The sequence below is a fragment of the Pavona decussata genome, unplaced genomic scaffold, assembly GCF_977016875.1.
Source record: "Pavona decussata unplaced genomic scaffold, jaPavDecu1.1 SCAFFOLD_260, whole genome shotgun sequence".
Taxonomy (NCBI): domain Eukaryota; kingdom Metazoa; phylum Cnidaria; class Anthozoa; order Scleractinia; family Agariciidae; genus Pavona; species Pavona decussata.
The window spans coordinates 71,287-88,400 of record NW_028145663.1 but is presented as its reverse complement, the minus strand read 5'-3'; the positions used below and the strand labels follow the sequence as shown (position 1 = coordinate 88,400).

The 17,114-nt window shown below is 36.6% G+C and overlaps 1 protein-coding gene and 1 long non-coding RNA gene across 3 annotated transcripts in view; one reads left to right on the top strand and one right to left on the bottom strand.

Moving 5' to 3' along the window:
- LOC146456102 (coiled-coil and C2 domain-containing protein 2A-like) overlaps positions 1-17,114 on the bottom strand; it is a 266,183-nt gene that overhangs the window by 234,409 nt on the left and 14,660 nt on the right. For both annotated transcript variants that reach the window (XR_014858838.1, XM_085093307.1), the window contains exons 8-16: positions 16,589-16,615; positions 15,457-15,525; positions 14,962-15,078; positions 14,583-14,681; positions 13,500-13,626; positions 9,880-10,016; positions 2,523-2,651; positions 1,935-1,977; positions 740-906 (exon numbers count right to left, since the gene is read on the bottom strand). Coding sequence is in view for 1 of the 2 variants with exons in the window: in XM_085093307.1 (XP_084949433.1) it covers positions 740-906; positions 1,935-1,977; positions 2,523-2,651; positions 9,880-10,016; positions 13,500-13,626; positions 14,583-14,681; positions 14,962-15,078; positions 15,457-15,525; positions 16,589-16,615 (915 nt within the window). In the remaining variant the exon portion in view is untranslated. The remainder of the gene's footprint in view (positions 1-739; positions 907-1,934; positions 1,978-2,522; positions 2,652-9,879; positions 10,017-13,499; positions 13,627-14,582; positions 14,682-14,961; positions 15,079-15,456; positions 15,526-16,588; positions 16,616-17,114) is intronic.
- Positions 2,982-6,594, top strand: LOC146456103 (uncharacterized). The gene is made up of 2 exons (XR_014858849.1): positions 2,982-5,890; positions 6,391-6,594. It is a non-coding gene; the product is annotated as an uncharacterized LOC146456103 (long non-coding RNA).

The window sequence follows — 17,114 nt, the reverse complement described above, 5'->3', positions numbered from 1 at the left end:
ATGACAAATCGAGGTAACTCTCTCTTCTTTGGTCACCAAGTGTCCATTAAAAGGGAGTTGTCAGCACGTCCTTTATTCAACACACAACATAAGCATACACATTCCCACGTGCTCTTTGATATTGCCAACTGAGCAGTTAGTATGTGAGGTTGTAGCTAACAAATGTCATACTGTTGTGACATAAGGTATATCAATACCTTCTAATGGGCCCAAGCTTTGCTCTGGTTTAAGTGAAAAAGGTGGATCCATAAGGTTTTGTGTCGACTATCAAAAACTTTCCACCAACGCAATAACAAATTTCTACCAAAGTCCTAACAAGGCCTATCTAGACAGGGACTTGACTCAGAGGGCTATAGTAAAAGAATGATATAAAGGAGGACAGAAAGAATAGACTGTTTTCAGTAGCTTGTGTGATGCCCTTTGGTCTTTGTAATGCCCCAGTGATATCTAAAAGCCCAATCATAAAGGAAGTTGCTCAAATATGCATCATAGCATATTTCAATATTTTTGACACAATTGCCCGGCCACTGTACGCGATCTTTTAAAAAAGAATGGACGTAAACAAAGTTACTCTGCCATTATATAGCGATCAAATTCAGTAAGGTAGCAAATCTTTGATCGCCATTTTTTTTTTAATTTAGTGTTTTGTACTCCCAGCAAACATCGTCCATTAAGCAATATCAACACGATGCAATTAACAAGACAAGATAAAACACAGTATTGTGTGTTAATTAAATACCTTATCAGAATAGTGAGAAGACATGGCCTTTCTTCGCCTCTCTGTGTACTGTTTGTAATACTGCTGCAGTCGTGACGCCAAGACATGTTCTTTGCTGAATAATGGATGATGTGTGAAGGTAAGGGTGGACAAATCAACATCAAGCTGATAATGAGCTGCTTCTTCATCTGTGGAAAAAAAATGTTTCCCATGTTGTTGTTATCGTCTTTTTTTTACATCCCTAATGACATTTTTAAGAATGCAAACTGTTATAATAATGTTAAGGTTAAAGTGCATTTTGTGAGATGACTAGGCTTGCCACATGATTCCACACAGTTTAAACAATGAACAGTGTGCAGAGGGTCATGGGTTTACTCCTATTAAGGAATCTTTGTAATTCCGCACTCCCACCTAACTGAATAGAGTTTATTTATGCGTTTGATGTATAACACGGTCCAGTTTAGCATTAACCATGTGTCTCTTTGACCTCGAATGTATCCGTTTTGCCATGATGTGTAGCAAACATTTCTTACCTTGTGAATTATACACCCTGGCAGAGACAAGCAGCTTTTCAAGAAGTTCCAATATGATATGATATGATGGAATGTGATGCAGTACTGTACCATAAAATACAATTTATTGGTTCAGTCTTTAAAGGGAACCTCCACTCTTCCAACAAGTTGACGTGAAATTGTTGCAAATCAAGTCTAAATTTCAAAGCTTAGTTCAAAAAGTGGACATTTTTGTTCTAAAAATTGGGTTTATTATCGCCTGTTTTCGATTTTCTGTGCGCCACCATTTTGCATTCCATGACACACACAAAAGAACGTGTACTTCCTGAAAACAAGTTCATAAATCATAAGATCCAAAATGGCAGCACATGGGAAATTCAAATGCAAAGTGAGCGATAATTGTAACCAATTTAGAGACCATTTAAAGGCTACATGTATCTTCACTTTTTAAACTGAGCTTTGAGATTTGGAAACTATATCCAACCAATAACATCAATTAGTTGTAGGATTAAAGGTTCCCTTTATGACATTCCAAAGTCTTCCAACTTCTCAAATTACGAACTTCACTTAAGGGTCTTAAAGTTTCATCCATGAGATTTCATACACAATTCAGAATTAAATACTTTCTTCAAAGAACCTTAAATTAATAACAATAACATGTTATATAACTTTGATCATGTACAGGACAAGACCGCTCAACATACCAGCTGCATTGATGAATTTGCCATCAAATGGCTCCACGTTAGCCTGCAAATCGAAGGCAACAAGTCAGCTTTCGGAATAAACTTTTCTAAGAGAGAACTCAAGGTAAAGTGCTCTATAGCAAAACACTGGACTACACATTTAAGTACTACACTTTTATATTGCCATTAAATGTAGGGTTATTACATGTATCCATGTACACTTTAGCCTGTCATTAGGGTCCTTAGTACAGGAGAAGACAGTCTAAGGAGAATGTGAGAGCAGGAAGAGTGAAGTGTTCCATGATACTTGATGCAGTTATCATGAGCCGACTGGTAGAAATTATGACTTTTGAACCTTTTAATGTAAACAGATAATTTCCACAATATTTAAAAACCTGTAGAAGCTACAAAATGTAGACTTAAGATACCATATGCCATTGAAAAGTTTTCCATCACAATTTGGTGGATGTAGCTCTGCTAGAAAACGTGCTGTCGTGTTTTAAACTTTCCACAAGTTTTTCTTTAAATTTTCCCTAGTAGTGTGTGTGGATTTTGACAAGCTTTTTTCAAACAGTCCAAGGAAAGGCATAACGTAAATTTTTACAACACCTTAACTCGCTCAGTTTGCAACAAGGGATCCAGCTCCTCCAAATTGATGATCGGAGGGCGAGTTGGTTTCTCTTTTAGTGGAGATGATAGTCTCCTTAGCTGGCCATCTTCCCCAAACCAGTGAGTTCCCTGAAGCAAGAGAGAGAGAAAGCAACAAATAAAACATGGAAAAAAACAAATGGAATCAATACTGTAAAGGGGGTTCGAAAATGTTATCTTAATTATCATAAAATTCAGTGAACCTTGCCGTGAATTTCTTCAGGAACTATTGATGGTTTCAGAAGCTGAATTCAAAAAACAATCAGAACAGTGATTCAACTAAGTAACAAACACCTCAAAGTTGGTTTCAAAAAAAAAGCAACTGTAAACTGTACCTCACTTGGAAATCGAATGAAATACTGTTACTCATGTTTGATATAATATTACATAAACCTGGGAACTGGTTACCCTGGTGAAAATCTTTGGAGGATCTTCAAAGATCTTGAAAGATCCTCCAAGATCTGCAAAGATCTGCAAAGGTCTTCGAAAGATCCTTGAAGACAAGGATCTTTTAAAGATCCTCACAGATCCTAGAGGATTTCTTGAGGATCCTATAAAAATCTCTTGAAGATCCTGATGAGGATCCTTTCAAAGATCTTCTAAAAGATCCTGCAGGATCCTCAGAGATTTCATTAGGATCCTACAGGATCTTGAAAAAGATCCTTTAAAGGATCCTTTCAAAGATCTTTGTCAGGATCCTTAAAGGATCCTCAAGGATATGATGAGGATTTTACAAGGTTCTTGTAAAGAACTGTTCAAGGATCTTCCAAAGATCTTTATCAGGATCCTTAAGGATCCTCAAGGGTCTTACAAGGTTCTTAAAAAGATCTTAGAAGGATCCTATAAAAGATCTTTGTCAGGATCCTTAAGGATCCTCAAGGATATGATGAGGATCTTACAAGGTTCTTGGTAAGAACTGTTCAAGGATCTTCCAAAGATCTTTGTCAGGATCCTTAAGGATCCTCAAGGGTCTTACAAGGTTCTTAAAAAGATCTTAGAAGGATCCTATAAAAGATCTTTGTCAGGATCCTTAAGGATCCTCAAGGATATGATGAGGATCTTACAAGGTTCTTGGTAAGAACTGTTCAAGGATCTTCCAAAGATCTTTGTCAGGATCCTTTAGGATCCTCAAGGGTCTTATGAGGTTCTTAAAAAGATCTTTGGAGGATCCTATAAAAGATCTTTGTCAGGATCCTCAAAGATCTGATGAGGATCTTACAAGGTTCTTGTTAAGAACTGTTCAAGGATCTTTCAAAGATCTTTTTCAGGATCCTATAAAAGATTTTTGTCAGGATCCTTAAGGATCCTCAAAGATCTGATGAGGATCTTACAATGATCTTCAAAGGATCCTATCAGGGATCCTTGAAAGATCTTTGTCAGGATCCTTAGGAATCTTTGAAGGTTTGATGAGGAACTTACAAGGATCTTAAAGGAATCCTATTTGATCTCTTTCAAAGAACTTTCCCAAAATCCTTAACAGTCATCATGGATCTGATGAGAATCTTAGAAGGATTTAAAGAAGATCCTTTCAAGGAGACAAAGAGGATCTTAGAAAGATTTTTGAGGATCCTTTCAATGATTTTTGTCAGGATCCTTAAGGCTTTAATTATTATATTGCTCTTACAAGGATCTTTAGACAAACTTGTAATGAGAATCTTACCAAGTTGTTAGAGAGAACTTTGCAAATCATGGTCTTGCGATTAACCAAAATATAGGATAATAAACAATTCACTAAAAATAATTGGGGTTGCTTTGGAACCAAACAGGCTACTTGTAACAATTTTGTAGTCGTGGATGAAATCACCTTTCAATCATGCATAAACCATACACAGTCACATGGCAATGCAGTTATAAACCTCACCTCAAAAGCAACAGCACTAAATATTTTTTTCTTGCAAAGAAAGTGATCAGCCACATAAAATCTCAACAAAACAAGATTTCCTGGGTCTACAAATATTTTCACAAAATATGAAGACAAGCAATGACTGAAAATCTCTTTCTTCGACTTTGACAACACAAGAAGCTACAGGACGAAACTTTACAACATTAGATTGTGATCAGTCGATTCAATCTTAATTTTTTTTTGGAGCTGCAATGGGCCAATACTGTGGAATTTTCAGGTAACAACTGATAACTTAGCCACATCAATGCATGAGTTATATTTTATTCCTATTTTACCTGATAGGGAAAAAATAGAGAATCTATTTTATTTGTGTTTTATTTTTATTTTAAGCCTATTTTAAAGCAAGATAGAACAATGTGTTGTATTTTATTACTATTTTCTCATAACAAACTGAAAAATAGCCTGTAAAACAGCCTGTAATCCTATATCACTACTGCTCAAGAAAATAGTAATACACCGTTTTATTTATATTTTTTCTACAAATAGGATAGGCAATGGCCAGTTAGATTGTCTGTATCGCATGTTGTATGTACATATATTGTTTACACCAAGGGAAACTTCATCTTCCTAATCTAAGGTGAAGTTACTATTTGTATTCATCATTAATTGTTGATGTATACACCGTCAATATGTTGAGCCATATAAAAAAGACAAATGCATGATGTATACTTATTGCATGTACACTTTTTTGCTCAATCTAACAATTACATATAGCAGGTACTTCTTTTCAATAAACTTATAAACTTTAATTTAACCTTATGTATGCAATAACAACAAATGGTTTGGAAGAAAGAGCAAGGTACTTATTTTCTATACCACAAGATTGAGCTGTATTTTTGTTGTATTAATTGGGCAAATAAACACATAAAACCAAGATGAGCAACTGATATTAGTATTTGTAACTGGCCCGCTTTCCAGGAAAAGCTTTAAGAAAAAAAAGGAAGCTTCAGCTTATATTAAGGTGGTACCGGAGGCTAACCTTAGTGTCTCAGATTGTGTTAATTTACTTACTTACATGTAGTACATGCACGTCACTGAAATGCATTTGTGAAAACAATATTACATTCAGACCTTCTTCGATGGATCTCGACTCCATTTGATGCCAAAAAGAACAACGATGCTTTCAATCATAATTCCTACAGCTTTCATGCACAGTGCTAGCTTTTAAAATGAGCAAGAAAACGTGGGGTCACATCAACACCGGCAGCCATCTTGGATTTCATTCAGACTGGGTAGACTGGGCACGAACAAAGCCATTTTGGTCAGCAGATATGCCACTGCAGGCTCGCGGAAAAGACCGTTTCATTTTCGATTTAGGCGGAATATTCAAGGAAACAGGAGACATTTCCCGTGGATTTTTACCTCTGTTAAGCTTCAAAATGTTGGGTTCAAGCAAAAAAATGTGGATAAGTTCTTTTAGCAAGAGGTAAGCTTTGAAATCAATAATTTTGATGAAAAAGACTGCATGAAAATGTGTGATTTTATAGATCTTCTATGCACTGTCTATGGGAATTTCGAATGCATGTGCTTCTTGAATCTTTTTTGAGCTTAACTGCAAATTCGAGATTGTTAAGGTAAACATTCCCTATTGATTTTTCTTATACATGTAAAGCCTTTGCAAACGTTTTTACAGAGTAATTTGTAGCCAGGTTGTTATCATGTCTTGGTATAAGCTGAAGACTTAGTGATCTTGGTTTGATTGACTTTACATGAAGATCTGGAGTTCATGATCAACTTCATAGAGTGTATAAGCTTATATTTTCTGTAGCACCATGAGTTAAAGGTTGAATACCCTTGTTTTGCTCAGAAATCGACAAGATTGTTACAGATGAGAAGCTCACTGAAACATGTGTCTAAAAGCGTATACTTGGCACTGCCCACTCAGAAGAACTGACTTAAAATGCACTTTTTTCTGTTGTACTGCAGATTTTCAGCTCAATAATGTTGTCAAGGCTGATACTCAATCGTGCAGCTTCAGAGTCAAGTCAGCAAATCCTGCTCAATAAGCTAAGTCACTTATGACCGTTGGACTCTATTTTAACTGATTTGATTTTGTTGCAAATCGTGACTTCTGCTACTCCTACTGAGAAACAATAATTTTTACCAAATAAACTTTTGTAACTTGCATAATGGAGTATTGGTTATTACTTGATATCATATACATGAAAATAGCAAGAGTACAATCAATCTTTTTTTTACGAAATGTCCAATCATTTTTCTTTTTTATTTAGCACTTCCCCTGAACCTTTACATAATTCAAGACAAAGCCATTTTCTGAATGTTTCTTCCCTGAGAAAGTTACTGTGAAATTGTTTTTTGCTGTTACTTGTTTGTAGCTCTGGCTGTGGAATACGGTCTGTGAATGACAAATTTATATTGTGTGTAATACATGTAATTAACCATCCAGATATATAGTTATATATATAGCAGATCTTAGCAAGGGCTATTGGAATCCAAAAAGAAAATTGGGGGGTAACCACGCATTTTTTTAGAGATAATTCAGAAACAATTACTCTTTCTTATTCTAAGGCAGCAGTGAAATACAAAGCCATGTATGGCGTTTTACTCCAGTTGAAGCTTTATTATCTCTGAAAAATGCATGGTTACCCCAAATTTTCTTTTTGGATGCAAAGAGCACTTGCTAATTTCTGCTTTCTCCACACAGTTTTAAACTACGCAAAAATACCCCTGTATTAAGAGGCACCACCCATAGGAATTTCGAGATGCGCAGAACGTATGTGCAGTAATAAAAGTAGGCACCGTCCTAAAGGGACTTTTCATGAGTTTTTCATAGTCTATCATACATGATGCAGGAAATTTCATGGGCCTTGCTGTTTTTCACATTATTTTCATGGATTTTTTATGCTCTTTCCATGGCAACTTCATGGTTAAAAAATGCCATAAAAATGTCCTTACTCTTGACCTTGAAAATCCCTTCTCAAACTCATTAATAATTCATGAAGAGAAAACAAAGGAAATCACTGCTGTGAAGGAGGTTTGGAAATGTGATGTTAATTATCATAAAATTTTGGGAACTTTTGCTTCGAATTTCTCCAAGAATTATCAATAGTTTGAGAAGCTATATCAAACACTGGAAAGAGTGTTTCCTTCTATTTCCAAACACCTTGAAGTTGATTAAAAAAAACTCGGCTGTGCCTTGTTTTTCCAACTTACTTCTCGGTGTTTGGAAATCAGAGGAAACACTCTTCCTCGTGTTTAATATATTACCTCAAAAAGTGTTGGAAATGCTATGGATTTACCATGAAAAAATAACTGAAATTTTCATGGGTTTTGGTTTTATAGTGTGTAATAAGAATGCCAATTATCTGTGCTTTAAAATGGAGCTGCACAGAGTGTTATTTTAAAGGAGAATGTGCATGTAAACTTGACATATTTTCAATTTTGTCAAAATTCACATTTAGTCGAGTGAATGATTTCTTTTAATTTTCAATGTAACAGTTCAAAACCAGATGAGTCTTGATTATGCCTTTGCCTGAGAGTGAGACTTGTGGCTAAAAGACGAGTTTTTTTTTCATAAATGCATAACTGTTACAAATTTATTGAAGGGTATTATTTTGATAGCTGACATTGTACTAGGCACTGTATGCAACATTTTCTTTTAACTTGTCATCCAACCATGTAAAAGTGTTGTTGTAGATGTTACCACCCTGTTGCAAGTTGTGATAACATTGCACATTGAAGTAGACATTACAATGTAGTTCAACTTTTGTACAGCATGTTTCTGCAACTTGCAACACCGGTTGCAATACATGTAGGTACATGTATAACAATGTCTTTCAACTTTCAAGTCATAACTTACAATGTTGTGCTACAGCTTGAAAAAAAAAAATAATAATTAATGCTGTCTGTATTTCTCATCCTTTATTTGTAGTAATTTTTTTCATGTCTTTGTGCATGTAAGTGGCCTCATTTTCATGAAAACAAAGGGCTCACACAAAAGGAAGAAATAAGAAGAAAAACACAAGTTAGCTTAGTAAGACATGTTTACCCTTTTTTGAGATTTTTACATATTGCATTAACTGTTGTGTTTCATAGTAAGGGATTGATGATTTTAAACCACGAGATTTTTAGTGTAAAACATCAAAGATCTATTTGTAAAAAGATGAGAATAATCTGAGAAATAAAATACATTTGGCATAAAATTTACTGCTTGTTAAATAGGATACTTATTTTGTGCATGAAAATTAAAAGTCAAGAACATGAAGGATCTTAGCAGAACCCTATAACGATCCATCAGGTCCCAGCAAGGCTCCTACAAGGACCACGAAGAATCCTGCAAAGCCCCTGTCAAGATCCTTAAGGTCCCTGCAAAGAACCTTTAAGATCCTTCAGGATCTTTTTAGGTTTTTTCATGATCCTAAGAGAACCTTAACCTGAAGGATCTTAGCAGGACCCTGTAAGGATCGATCAGGTCCCTTTAAGGATCCTACTACAAGGACCATGAAGAATCCTGCTAATGCCCTGTTAAGATCCTTCAGTTCCCAGAAAGATCCTTCAGGTCCCTGCAAAGATCCATTAAGATCCTTGTGGATCTTTAAAGATCCACGTAAGGATCTTTTGTGAATCTTTTTGAGGATCTTTAAAGATCTTGATTCATATCCTCAAAGATCTTGCAGGGTCTTGTAAGAACCTTGAAGTCCCTGCAAAGATCCTTCAGGTCCCTGCAAAGATCCGTTAAGATCCTTCAGGATCTTTGCAGATTTTTATAAAGATCCTTACAAGAACCTTAAGAATCTTGGCAGGGCCCTGTGAGGATCCTTAAGGTTCCTGCTACAGGATCCTGCAAGATCTTGCAGGATCTTGTAAGAACCTTGAAGTCCCTGCAAAGATCCGTTAAGATCCTTCAGGATCTTTGCAGATTTTTATAAAGATCCTTACAAGAACCTTAAGGATCTTGGCAGGACCCTGTGAGGATCCTTAAGGTTCCTGCTACAGGATCCTGCAAGATCTTGCAGGATCTTGCAAGAACCTTGAAGTCCCTGCAAAGATCCTTGAGGATCCTGCAGGATCTTTGCAGATTAAGCAAGATCCTTGCTGGATCTTGCAGAATCTAAACAGGATCCTGAAGGATCTTTGCAGGGCCCTGTGAGGATCTTAAAGGTTCCTGCTAAGTTCCTACCGGATCCTGTTAAGATCCAGCAAGGATCTTGCATAATCTGCAAAGATCTTGCAAGATCCTCAAGGATCTTTGCAGGGACTTCAAGGTTCTTACAAGATCCTGCAAGATCTTTGAGGATATGAATCAAGATCCTTAAAGATCCTCAAAAAGATCCTCATGTGGATCTTTAAAGATCTTTAAAGATCCTCAAGGATCTTAAAAAGATTTTCACCAGGGTAGCTTTCAACAGATTGTTGTGATGTAAGTATAACGACTTGGGATAGAAGAGCACAAACCTGATTTGCATGCATAATCCTGTTTTCCATGATGTTTAAATTGGCAGGTGAAACTTGTGGTGGTTTACCAACATAGAAACCTTCTTCTTCCCAGAAACGAGGTTCCACACCTTCGGGCACCTTGTCATCTAATAGAACTGAGAAAAGGAAGATTTGATAGAACTCAGATTGAAAGGTGGACACAGGATGTCAAGTGATCAGTCAATCAAATATTTGATTTTTACGATTCTTTGACTTCTGACATGAAGAAGTCCTGGTCTGAGTCCTTAATCGAGGGTCTTGCTTCAGGAAGGGTGTATATCAGGCTTTTGGTCAAAAACGCGATAACAACCCTCTGACATTGCCCAGTTTTACGGAATTTTGTGCTAAAACCCAGCATGTTTCAATTTGTTCTATGAAGGTTAATTTACTTACAATTGGTCATTTTTGTAACCACTGCTTTAATGATACTGGCTGTATGGAGAAGCTAAAGCCTTACAAATTAAATATGGACACGTTTAGCATACACCATTCATACTGCATGTCAAAAATCGACCGTTTGAAGCAATCATTGAATCCATTGGCCAAACTCCCGATATAAATCCTTCCTGCAGCAAACTCTTCAACTGTCTCCTCAGAAAAGAAACCACTCTAACTTAGGGGAAATTTGCTTGCGACCAAAGAAGAGGCATTAAAAAAATGTTTGGTCAAAAAAGGACCTCATCACAATACTTTTTCTCTGAAGCACCATTTTTAAGAACATTTGCAATTTTGTGAAAAGTGTAATGGTTAGAGCTAACATAGGTATGATTCACTCCTGGGCCCAGTTGTTCAAAGCCCGATTAAGCTAATCCTGGGTTAACGTGAACTTTGATTCGAGCTTAATCACTAATCAATGAAGACTTTTCAAAAGGATTTTTGCTCCTCAGTTTTGACTTACATGTAGACTTTTCTATACTGCAAGATTCAAACTAGCTTTCAAAAACATTTTTAGCAAGCGAGATCAAAACCACAGTTAAAGTGCCCATAACGGAATTTTTTTTATTTTCTCATCTAAATCTAAACGTCATCCTAAGAGCTTCAGTGAAAAAATATTTCGATTTGCATTAAACACGAATTTTTAATGAATTTTATAAGATGTTCAAATTGCCCGCCATTTTGGCCCACCATTCGCATTAGTCTCCTCTCGGTTTACCAAGAGCTGTGACGTACATTCAGGAACACGTGACTTCAGCCTTTCTCGAATCTCACTGAAAACAAGTCGCGGTATTTCTGCACATTTCTCGGAAATGCCAGAAAGATGTGTTGCAGCGAGATATGGAAACATCAAAGACGAAGCGAATGGAATAAGCATGCACAGGATTCCTTTCTTTGGCACCACATGCCCGCAAAGACTGAGGAGGCGAAAGAAATGGATCGATTTTATGCTGAAGCGGAGGAGGATATGGACGCCTGGAAAGACCTCGTCCTTGTGCTCGATGCACTTCAATGACGAGGATTTCGCAAGGCTGATGAATTCAGGTTTTAACTTAAAACGTGAACTGAAGTAGGATGACATCGGCGTTTGTGTTTCTCCTTCAAAACATGCTAAGCGAAAGGAAGACGAAGACCAAGGGCCACCTTCGAAGAGGAGCAGGGAAAAGCGAATGGTAAGCTTTCGATAAATATTCACACCCGCTTGTGACATTTTAAGCGTTGTAACCTTCTGAGGTTTATAGTTTGACCTCACTGTTAACTCAGTCGCAAGTTTGGCGTAAAAATGGCGTAATTGTTTTGGTATATATTCTCATAACTCGTGAGATCCGCGAAGTTTCGTTGAGACCAAGCTCTCAAAAAATACTAGCACAAATTCTTGCACTGATGTAAATAGATCGATGCGAGAACAGTCGCACTTGGCGAACACAGAAAACATTGTAAACCACAATGTAGATAAGGTAGATAAACTGCAGTAAGAATTCAACGAGCTCAAACAAATATTGTACACACATGTGTTGCAGAATTCTGCAAACAATAAAAATGTTGAAAAGTATAACAGTGTTATCTCTGAAAACCTAACCACCACAATGGGGATTCAAAATAAAAAGGGCACAAAACAAATAACAAGCGCAAAGAGCGCAGAAAAAAATTGGCTCAAAAACCGATTGAGACACAAAGAGAAAAACACGAGAAATTTATAAAGAACTTTTCAAACCAACAACTTAGCGACAGCCTGTTGGCATTATTTCTAAAGGGCTCAAATTTGTCCCGACAACAGTGACAGACGCGAATCACATTAGACGCCAACTCTTCTTAGACTTCGAACATTTCGCAAGACGTATGCGCCTAAAAGATACAATGGATTTCGTAAACTTTATAGGAAAGACCAAGGTCTCTCAAGATACTATCTTAGTATCAATGGATGCAACAAGCTTGTATACAAATATACCACAGGAGGAGGGAATTACAACAGTATGCAAAGCATACGAGGCATTCCACAGCAATAAACCTCTAGCCTGCGTGATAAGTCAAAGCAAAACAAAACCAATAGAATGGAAACGTTTTATTGATGACATTTTCTCACTGTGGGACATTGACAAAAAGGAAATTAACCTGTTCATTGAACAAGCTAACAACTTCCATCCTACAATTAAATTTACGGCCGAAATCTCAGAGAACGAGACAAGCTATTATTATCACAGTTCAACATGTGTCCTTCCTGTAGTTCCGCGAGAACAATGTCGCTAGTCAGCGCTTCCCAATTGCCTTCCAGTTCCTTGCAGCAGTAGCACTCGCTGATATTTGCTAGCAGATCACGGCTACAGTTACCACAAGTACACCTACATGGAAAATAATTCGTTCGAATGTATGTGAGTACTTGGCCATAGTTTTGAGAGATGATAATGAAGAGCGCGTATGCAAAATGCAAGGTGAGAACTTTACCATCCACTAACACGCACTCTATTCTCCAAGCGTTTCGTTAAATTTTCCTCAAGTCGTCGCTTCTCCTCTTGTTCCTTGCAATATCTTTTTAGCCATTCTTCGTCTGCTAACGGCTCGTCCGCGTACGGTTCAAGTGTATCATCATCTTCACACGTATTACTTGTTTCGTGGACGCCATCTATCGCCTCGACTTCGACGCTTTCAAATTCGTCCTGGCTGCTTCCTTCAGCAGTTTGCTCACTTTCCGTGTCAGATAAGTTTTCTGCCATGGAGCGTACTTGTTTGGAGCGAATTTTTCCCTTCCTACCGGTGAATCTCACGATTTTCTTTCTGCCGCGAACGGACTTTACTGAAGGTCAAGTGAGTGGATAGACACGAGAGTTCCTGAATGTACGTCACAGACTATGTCACGTGGCCCTATTGTGAGCCCGTCGGCATTCTCATCAGCGGGGCGGGTGGACCGCAATAAAATAGGATTTTAAAGATTTGTAAAATTCATAAAAAGTTCGCGTTTCAAGCAAATCGGAAAATTTTTTCGCGGACGTTCTTCGCGTGGTGTAAAGATTCAGATGAGAAAATAAAAAAAATTCCGTTATGGGCACTTTAACTTTTAATTGGACATTAGCGTTAATCGGCTTTCGAACAACAGGGCCCTGAATCCCAAGTAACAACACATGTAACCAATCTGTAAAAAGAATCTGCATGATTACACAGCGCCTTACCTGCCTTCATACTGGGAATCTTGTAAAGCTTGGATTCATGTTCTTGTTGTTTTGATAATGGCAGATAAGGAGGTTTTCCCCAGAATGTCAAGAGTTCATTTTCTCTCAATGGTTGCTCAGTAGGTTCCTAAAACAATCAAAGGCCAGTATATTAAGCAATGAAAAATATGCCAGCCTGTCCATGGAGATGGTGCTTTAAAAATTATTGCTTTAAAAAAATGCCACCTTACAAAAGTGTAGGCCACTCCTTTTTTTTTAGTATTCCCTTCAAAGACTAAAACATATAACTTAAAGCCAGATTTTCCAAACAACATGCATGCAAAAAAGTGCCATCTGGGTAAAGTATCTTTCAGTAGCTTGCAATGGAGTGGTCACACTTAAGCATTTTAACTGATGACACAGTTTACTTCACTGTACAGTGTACGGGAGTTAACAACCCCATGGACAGTACTGCTGTATATCTCAAAGCTGACTCAATGATAGAGTGAGAGAAAATGCGCATTGTTAATTAAATACTCCTTATTTATTTTCCAATAACTAAGCTGTAAGTCAAAAAAGATACTTTCCTTCCATTTTATTTCATGTGGATAGCACTTACGTTTAGACTAGCAATAAAGAAGTGGGACGGGCAGGGCTGTTAGAGGGAGTTTTATACAAACCTCGGATTCAAACAAAACTACATGTAGCAAGAACTCCTTTTTTTCCCCAAAAATTTACCAGCTCACAACTGACTGAAGCATAGCAGTAACGGGCCATGTTTCAGTGTCCTAACCTTGGTACAATACCCTGAAGACAAGGGTTTCCTACGGAGTGAATTCTTGTCCACCTCCCCCATTCAGCGGCAGGCTGTTGACAATGGATTGGCTGCGGCTGACACAAAGCCTGGAGTGTGGCCTATTAGAGCAGGTGAGTGACTCGCAAGTTTGTGTGAAAAGCAGAGGAGTGTAGTGACCCCTAGTGCCTATCCAGGGTGTGGCACTCTGCCTTGAGGTACCTTCCTTGGATATACATACATACTTTATTGAACTTCCCTAAGGGTTTTTCAGGAGTTCCCTAGATAATTAGCCAGTTTTACCAGAATACCTCAGTTTCCTGTTCAGTGCCCTCTGCTTCTTTCTTTTCTTCAACTTTTGTCTCTTTTCCAATAAAGAAATTATAGGCTTCTTCCTCTGTGGGAATACCCTAGCAAAATCACAAGACATTGATCCTCTGGTGGTAGGCAAAGAAGTTACAAATGTGGTAGCAACTGTTTTAAAAACGTACAGTACAATGAAAAAAAAATACATTGTTTATATTTTGCACAAATGTGTCAGCTTCCCCAACTGCCACTAAGGATTATTTTCTTTTTAGAACTTGTTGCATTTCGTTTCTGTAATTACATGAAGTTCACTGCATCACTTAACATAATTATGCTATATATTTTTTTCTGTACATTGCATTAATGTAAAGTATTGATTAACACCTGTGAAGCTCTTTGCTTTGTCAATGCAACCATCTTTCTCCATTTGTTTGCGCTAGCTATGCTGGCTTGCAGCTCAGCATCTTCCTCGTCTTCTTGCTCTGGTACATCACCTAGCAGCTTCAGAAAAGCATTTGCACGTGAAAGTTAACAGTGCTCATAAGATTGTAAACACTATACATGTCAAGAAATTAAAGTCAAGTTATCTAAAATTAATGACACATGAAAATATAAATAAAAATACACTGTAGGTGCATTTATGTCAAAAGAAATGCTTATGCACACTGGCACCAAAGTTGTACAATAAAACAATGTACATGCCATTTAGACTCTAGTAATAAAACAGGGTCTTGATGAGATGCAAATTTAAATATCAAATGCATGCAAATGATTCATGATACATGTATGACATGTGCAATCTGTAATACTAGACACTGGCAAAAAAAGAGGTATAATTAACATATTATTGACAACAATATCAAATAAAATTCTACTAACCCCAGCATCATCAAATCTTGTTGGCAAGGGTCTATCTCGTAAGCCACGCAATCTTCTTTCTGGTGTGCCCTGTAAACATTTATCATTTAAGTCTTAAATAATAATGTATTTTCTTAAATTAAACATAAACTGTAATTACCATAAATTAATTAATTCAGAAATGGCTATAGTTGCAAAAAAAAAAATAAATGAACAAAACAGGCAGAAGAAATATGTATAAATTATGACTAGGAAATTGAAGTCTTCACGAATGGGCTATTAAAGTGCTCAATAGACAAACTAGAGCTATAAGTAAAAACATAAATTTGCGGAGTTGGACAATTTTATTTAATTGGTACTCGGAGTTTCATGCTTATGGGAGAAATAGTTTATAATATGTAAACCCGACATGTCCCCACACAACAGAAATGAACTAACATCAAGCTGTAGACATTCCAGAAAATTTCTGCTGAAAACCACCATTAATAAGCACAATGTACAATAGCATATACAGGCTCGCCCCCCAAAGAACATAATAAATACATTGTTCTATATTTTCTATATATTTGATTGTACTGTCTAGTTATTTTTTGGCAGTTCGCAAGAAGCATGAAACTCTGGTAGATATTAAATGCAATAGTCCAACTCCGCAAATCTATTTCTTTATTGAAATTTTAATGACTATGCATGTATTTACTTAAATTACATGTATGTATGCAAATGTAAATAAACTTAGCCACTGCTGTTAATGCATGTGTTTGTTATTTATTTTATTTTATTTTATTCATATTTAGTATTTTTTTTTCTTCATCAACACTTTCAAAATAATAATTGCTTTTAAATACTGTACATTGGTCTGAAAAATAGGATTCTTACTTGTTTGTAATTCCTAACCTCTACTTCACGAATCCACATTAAAGTTCAGTGTTTTTCTTATTACATAAGTGTTATCATTATGAATCATTAATTACTATTATCATTATCTAGACATTTCATAGGGTCCTCTTCCTTATAAAATAAGTAATTACAGTATCATCATCATCATCATCAATCACAATTTTTTTTTTTATTCTGTGGCTGTAGCTACATGTGCACAACACTGTTGCATTGCTCTGCTCTTCAAAATAAGATTCATACATGTATTAGTCCTCACCTCTCCTTCTGCAGCTCTGGAAACTGCCTAAAAAGTAAAACTTCAGGTGTAATCAAATGTATAAAATGTAAGTGGTAAAGTACATGACTTGTATACTTGCAATAGGTCACGTAAATTCTTGACACTCACAACACATGCCAGCCAACACTTACAAATGTCACCATTAATAGCCGTATTGTTTTTATACATTGAGGTGATAGCATAAAAATTATAATATTATAAAGGTTTATTTCTTGCAGCATTTATATTAAATCTTTGCTACAGCTGTAGATTCATGATCACTTTCTACAATAATTATAGTCTTCAGAGGTCCTCTAATGCTTATTCTCTTAATGTTACCCACTGAGTCCAATTACATGACTTGTACCTGTAGGTACTTTCCAAAGATCTGTTAATGGAAGTCACTTGAACATGACATGTGAATATAACTCTGGAGTCTACATGTGTCTAAATTAAGACTACTCAAGACATCCACTGTTAAGATTTGTTTCCATGCAGACAATCCAAAGAACAAAGAAGAATTTCA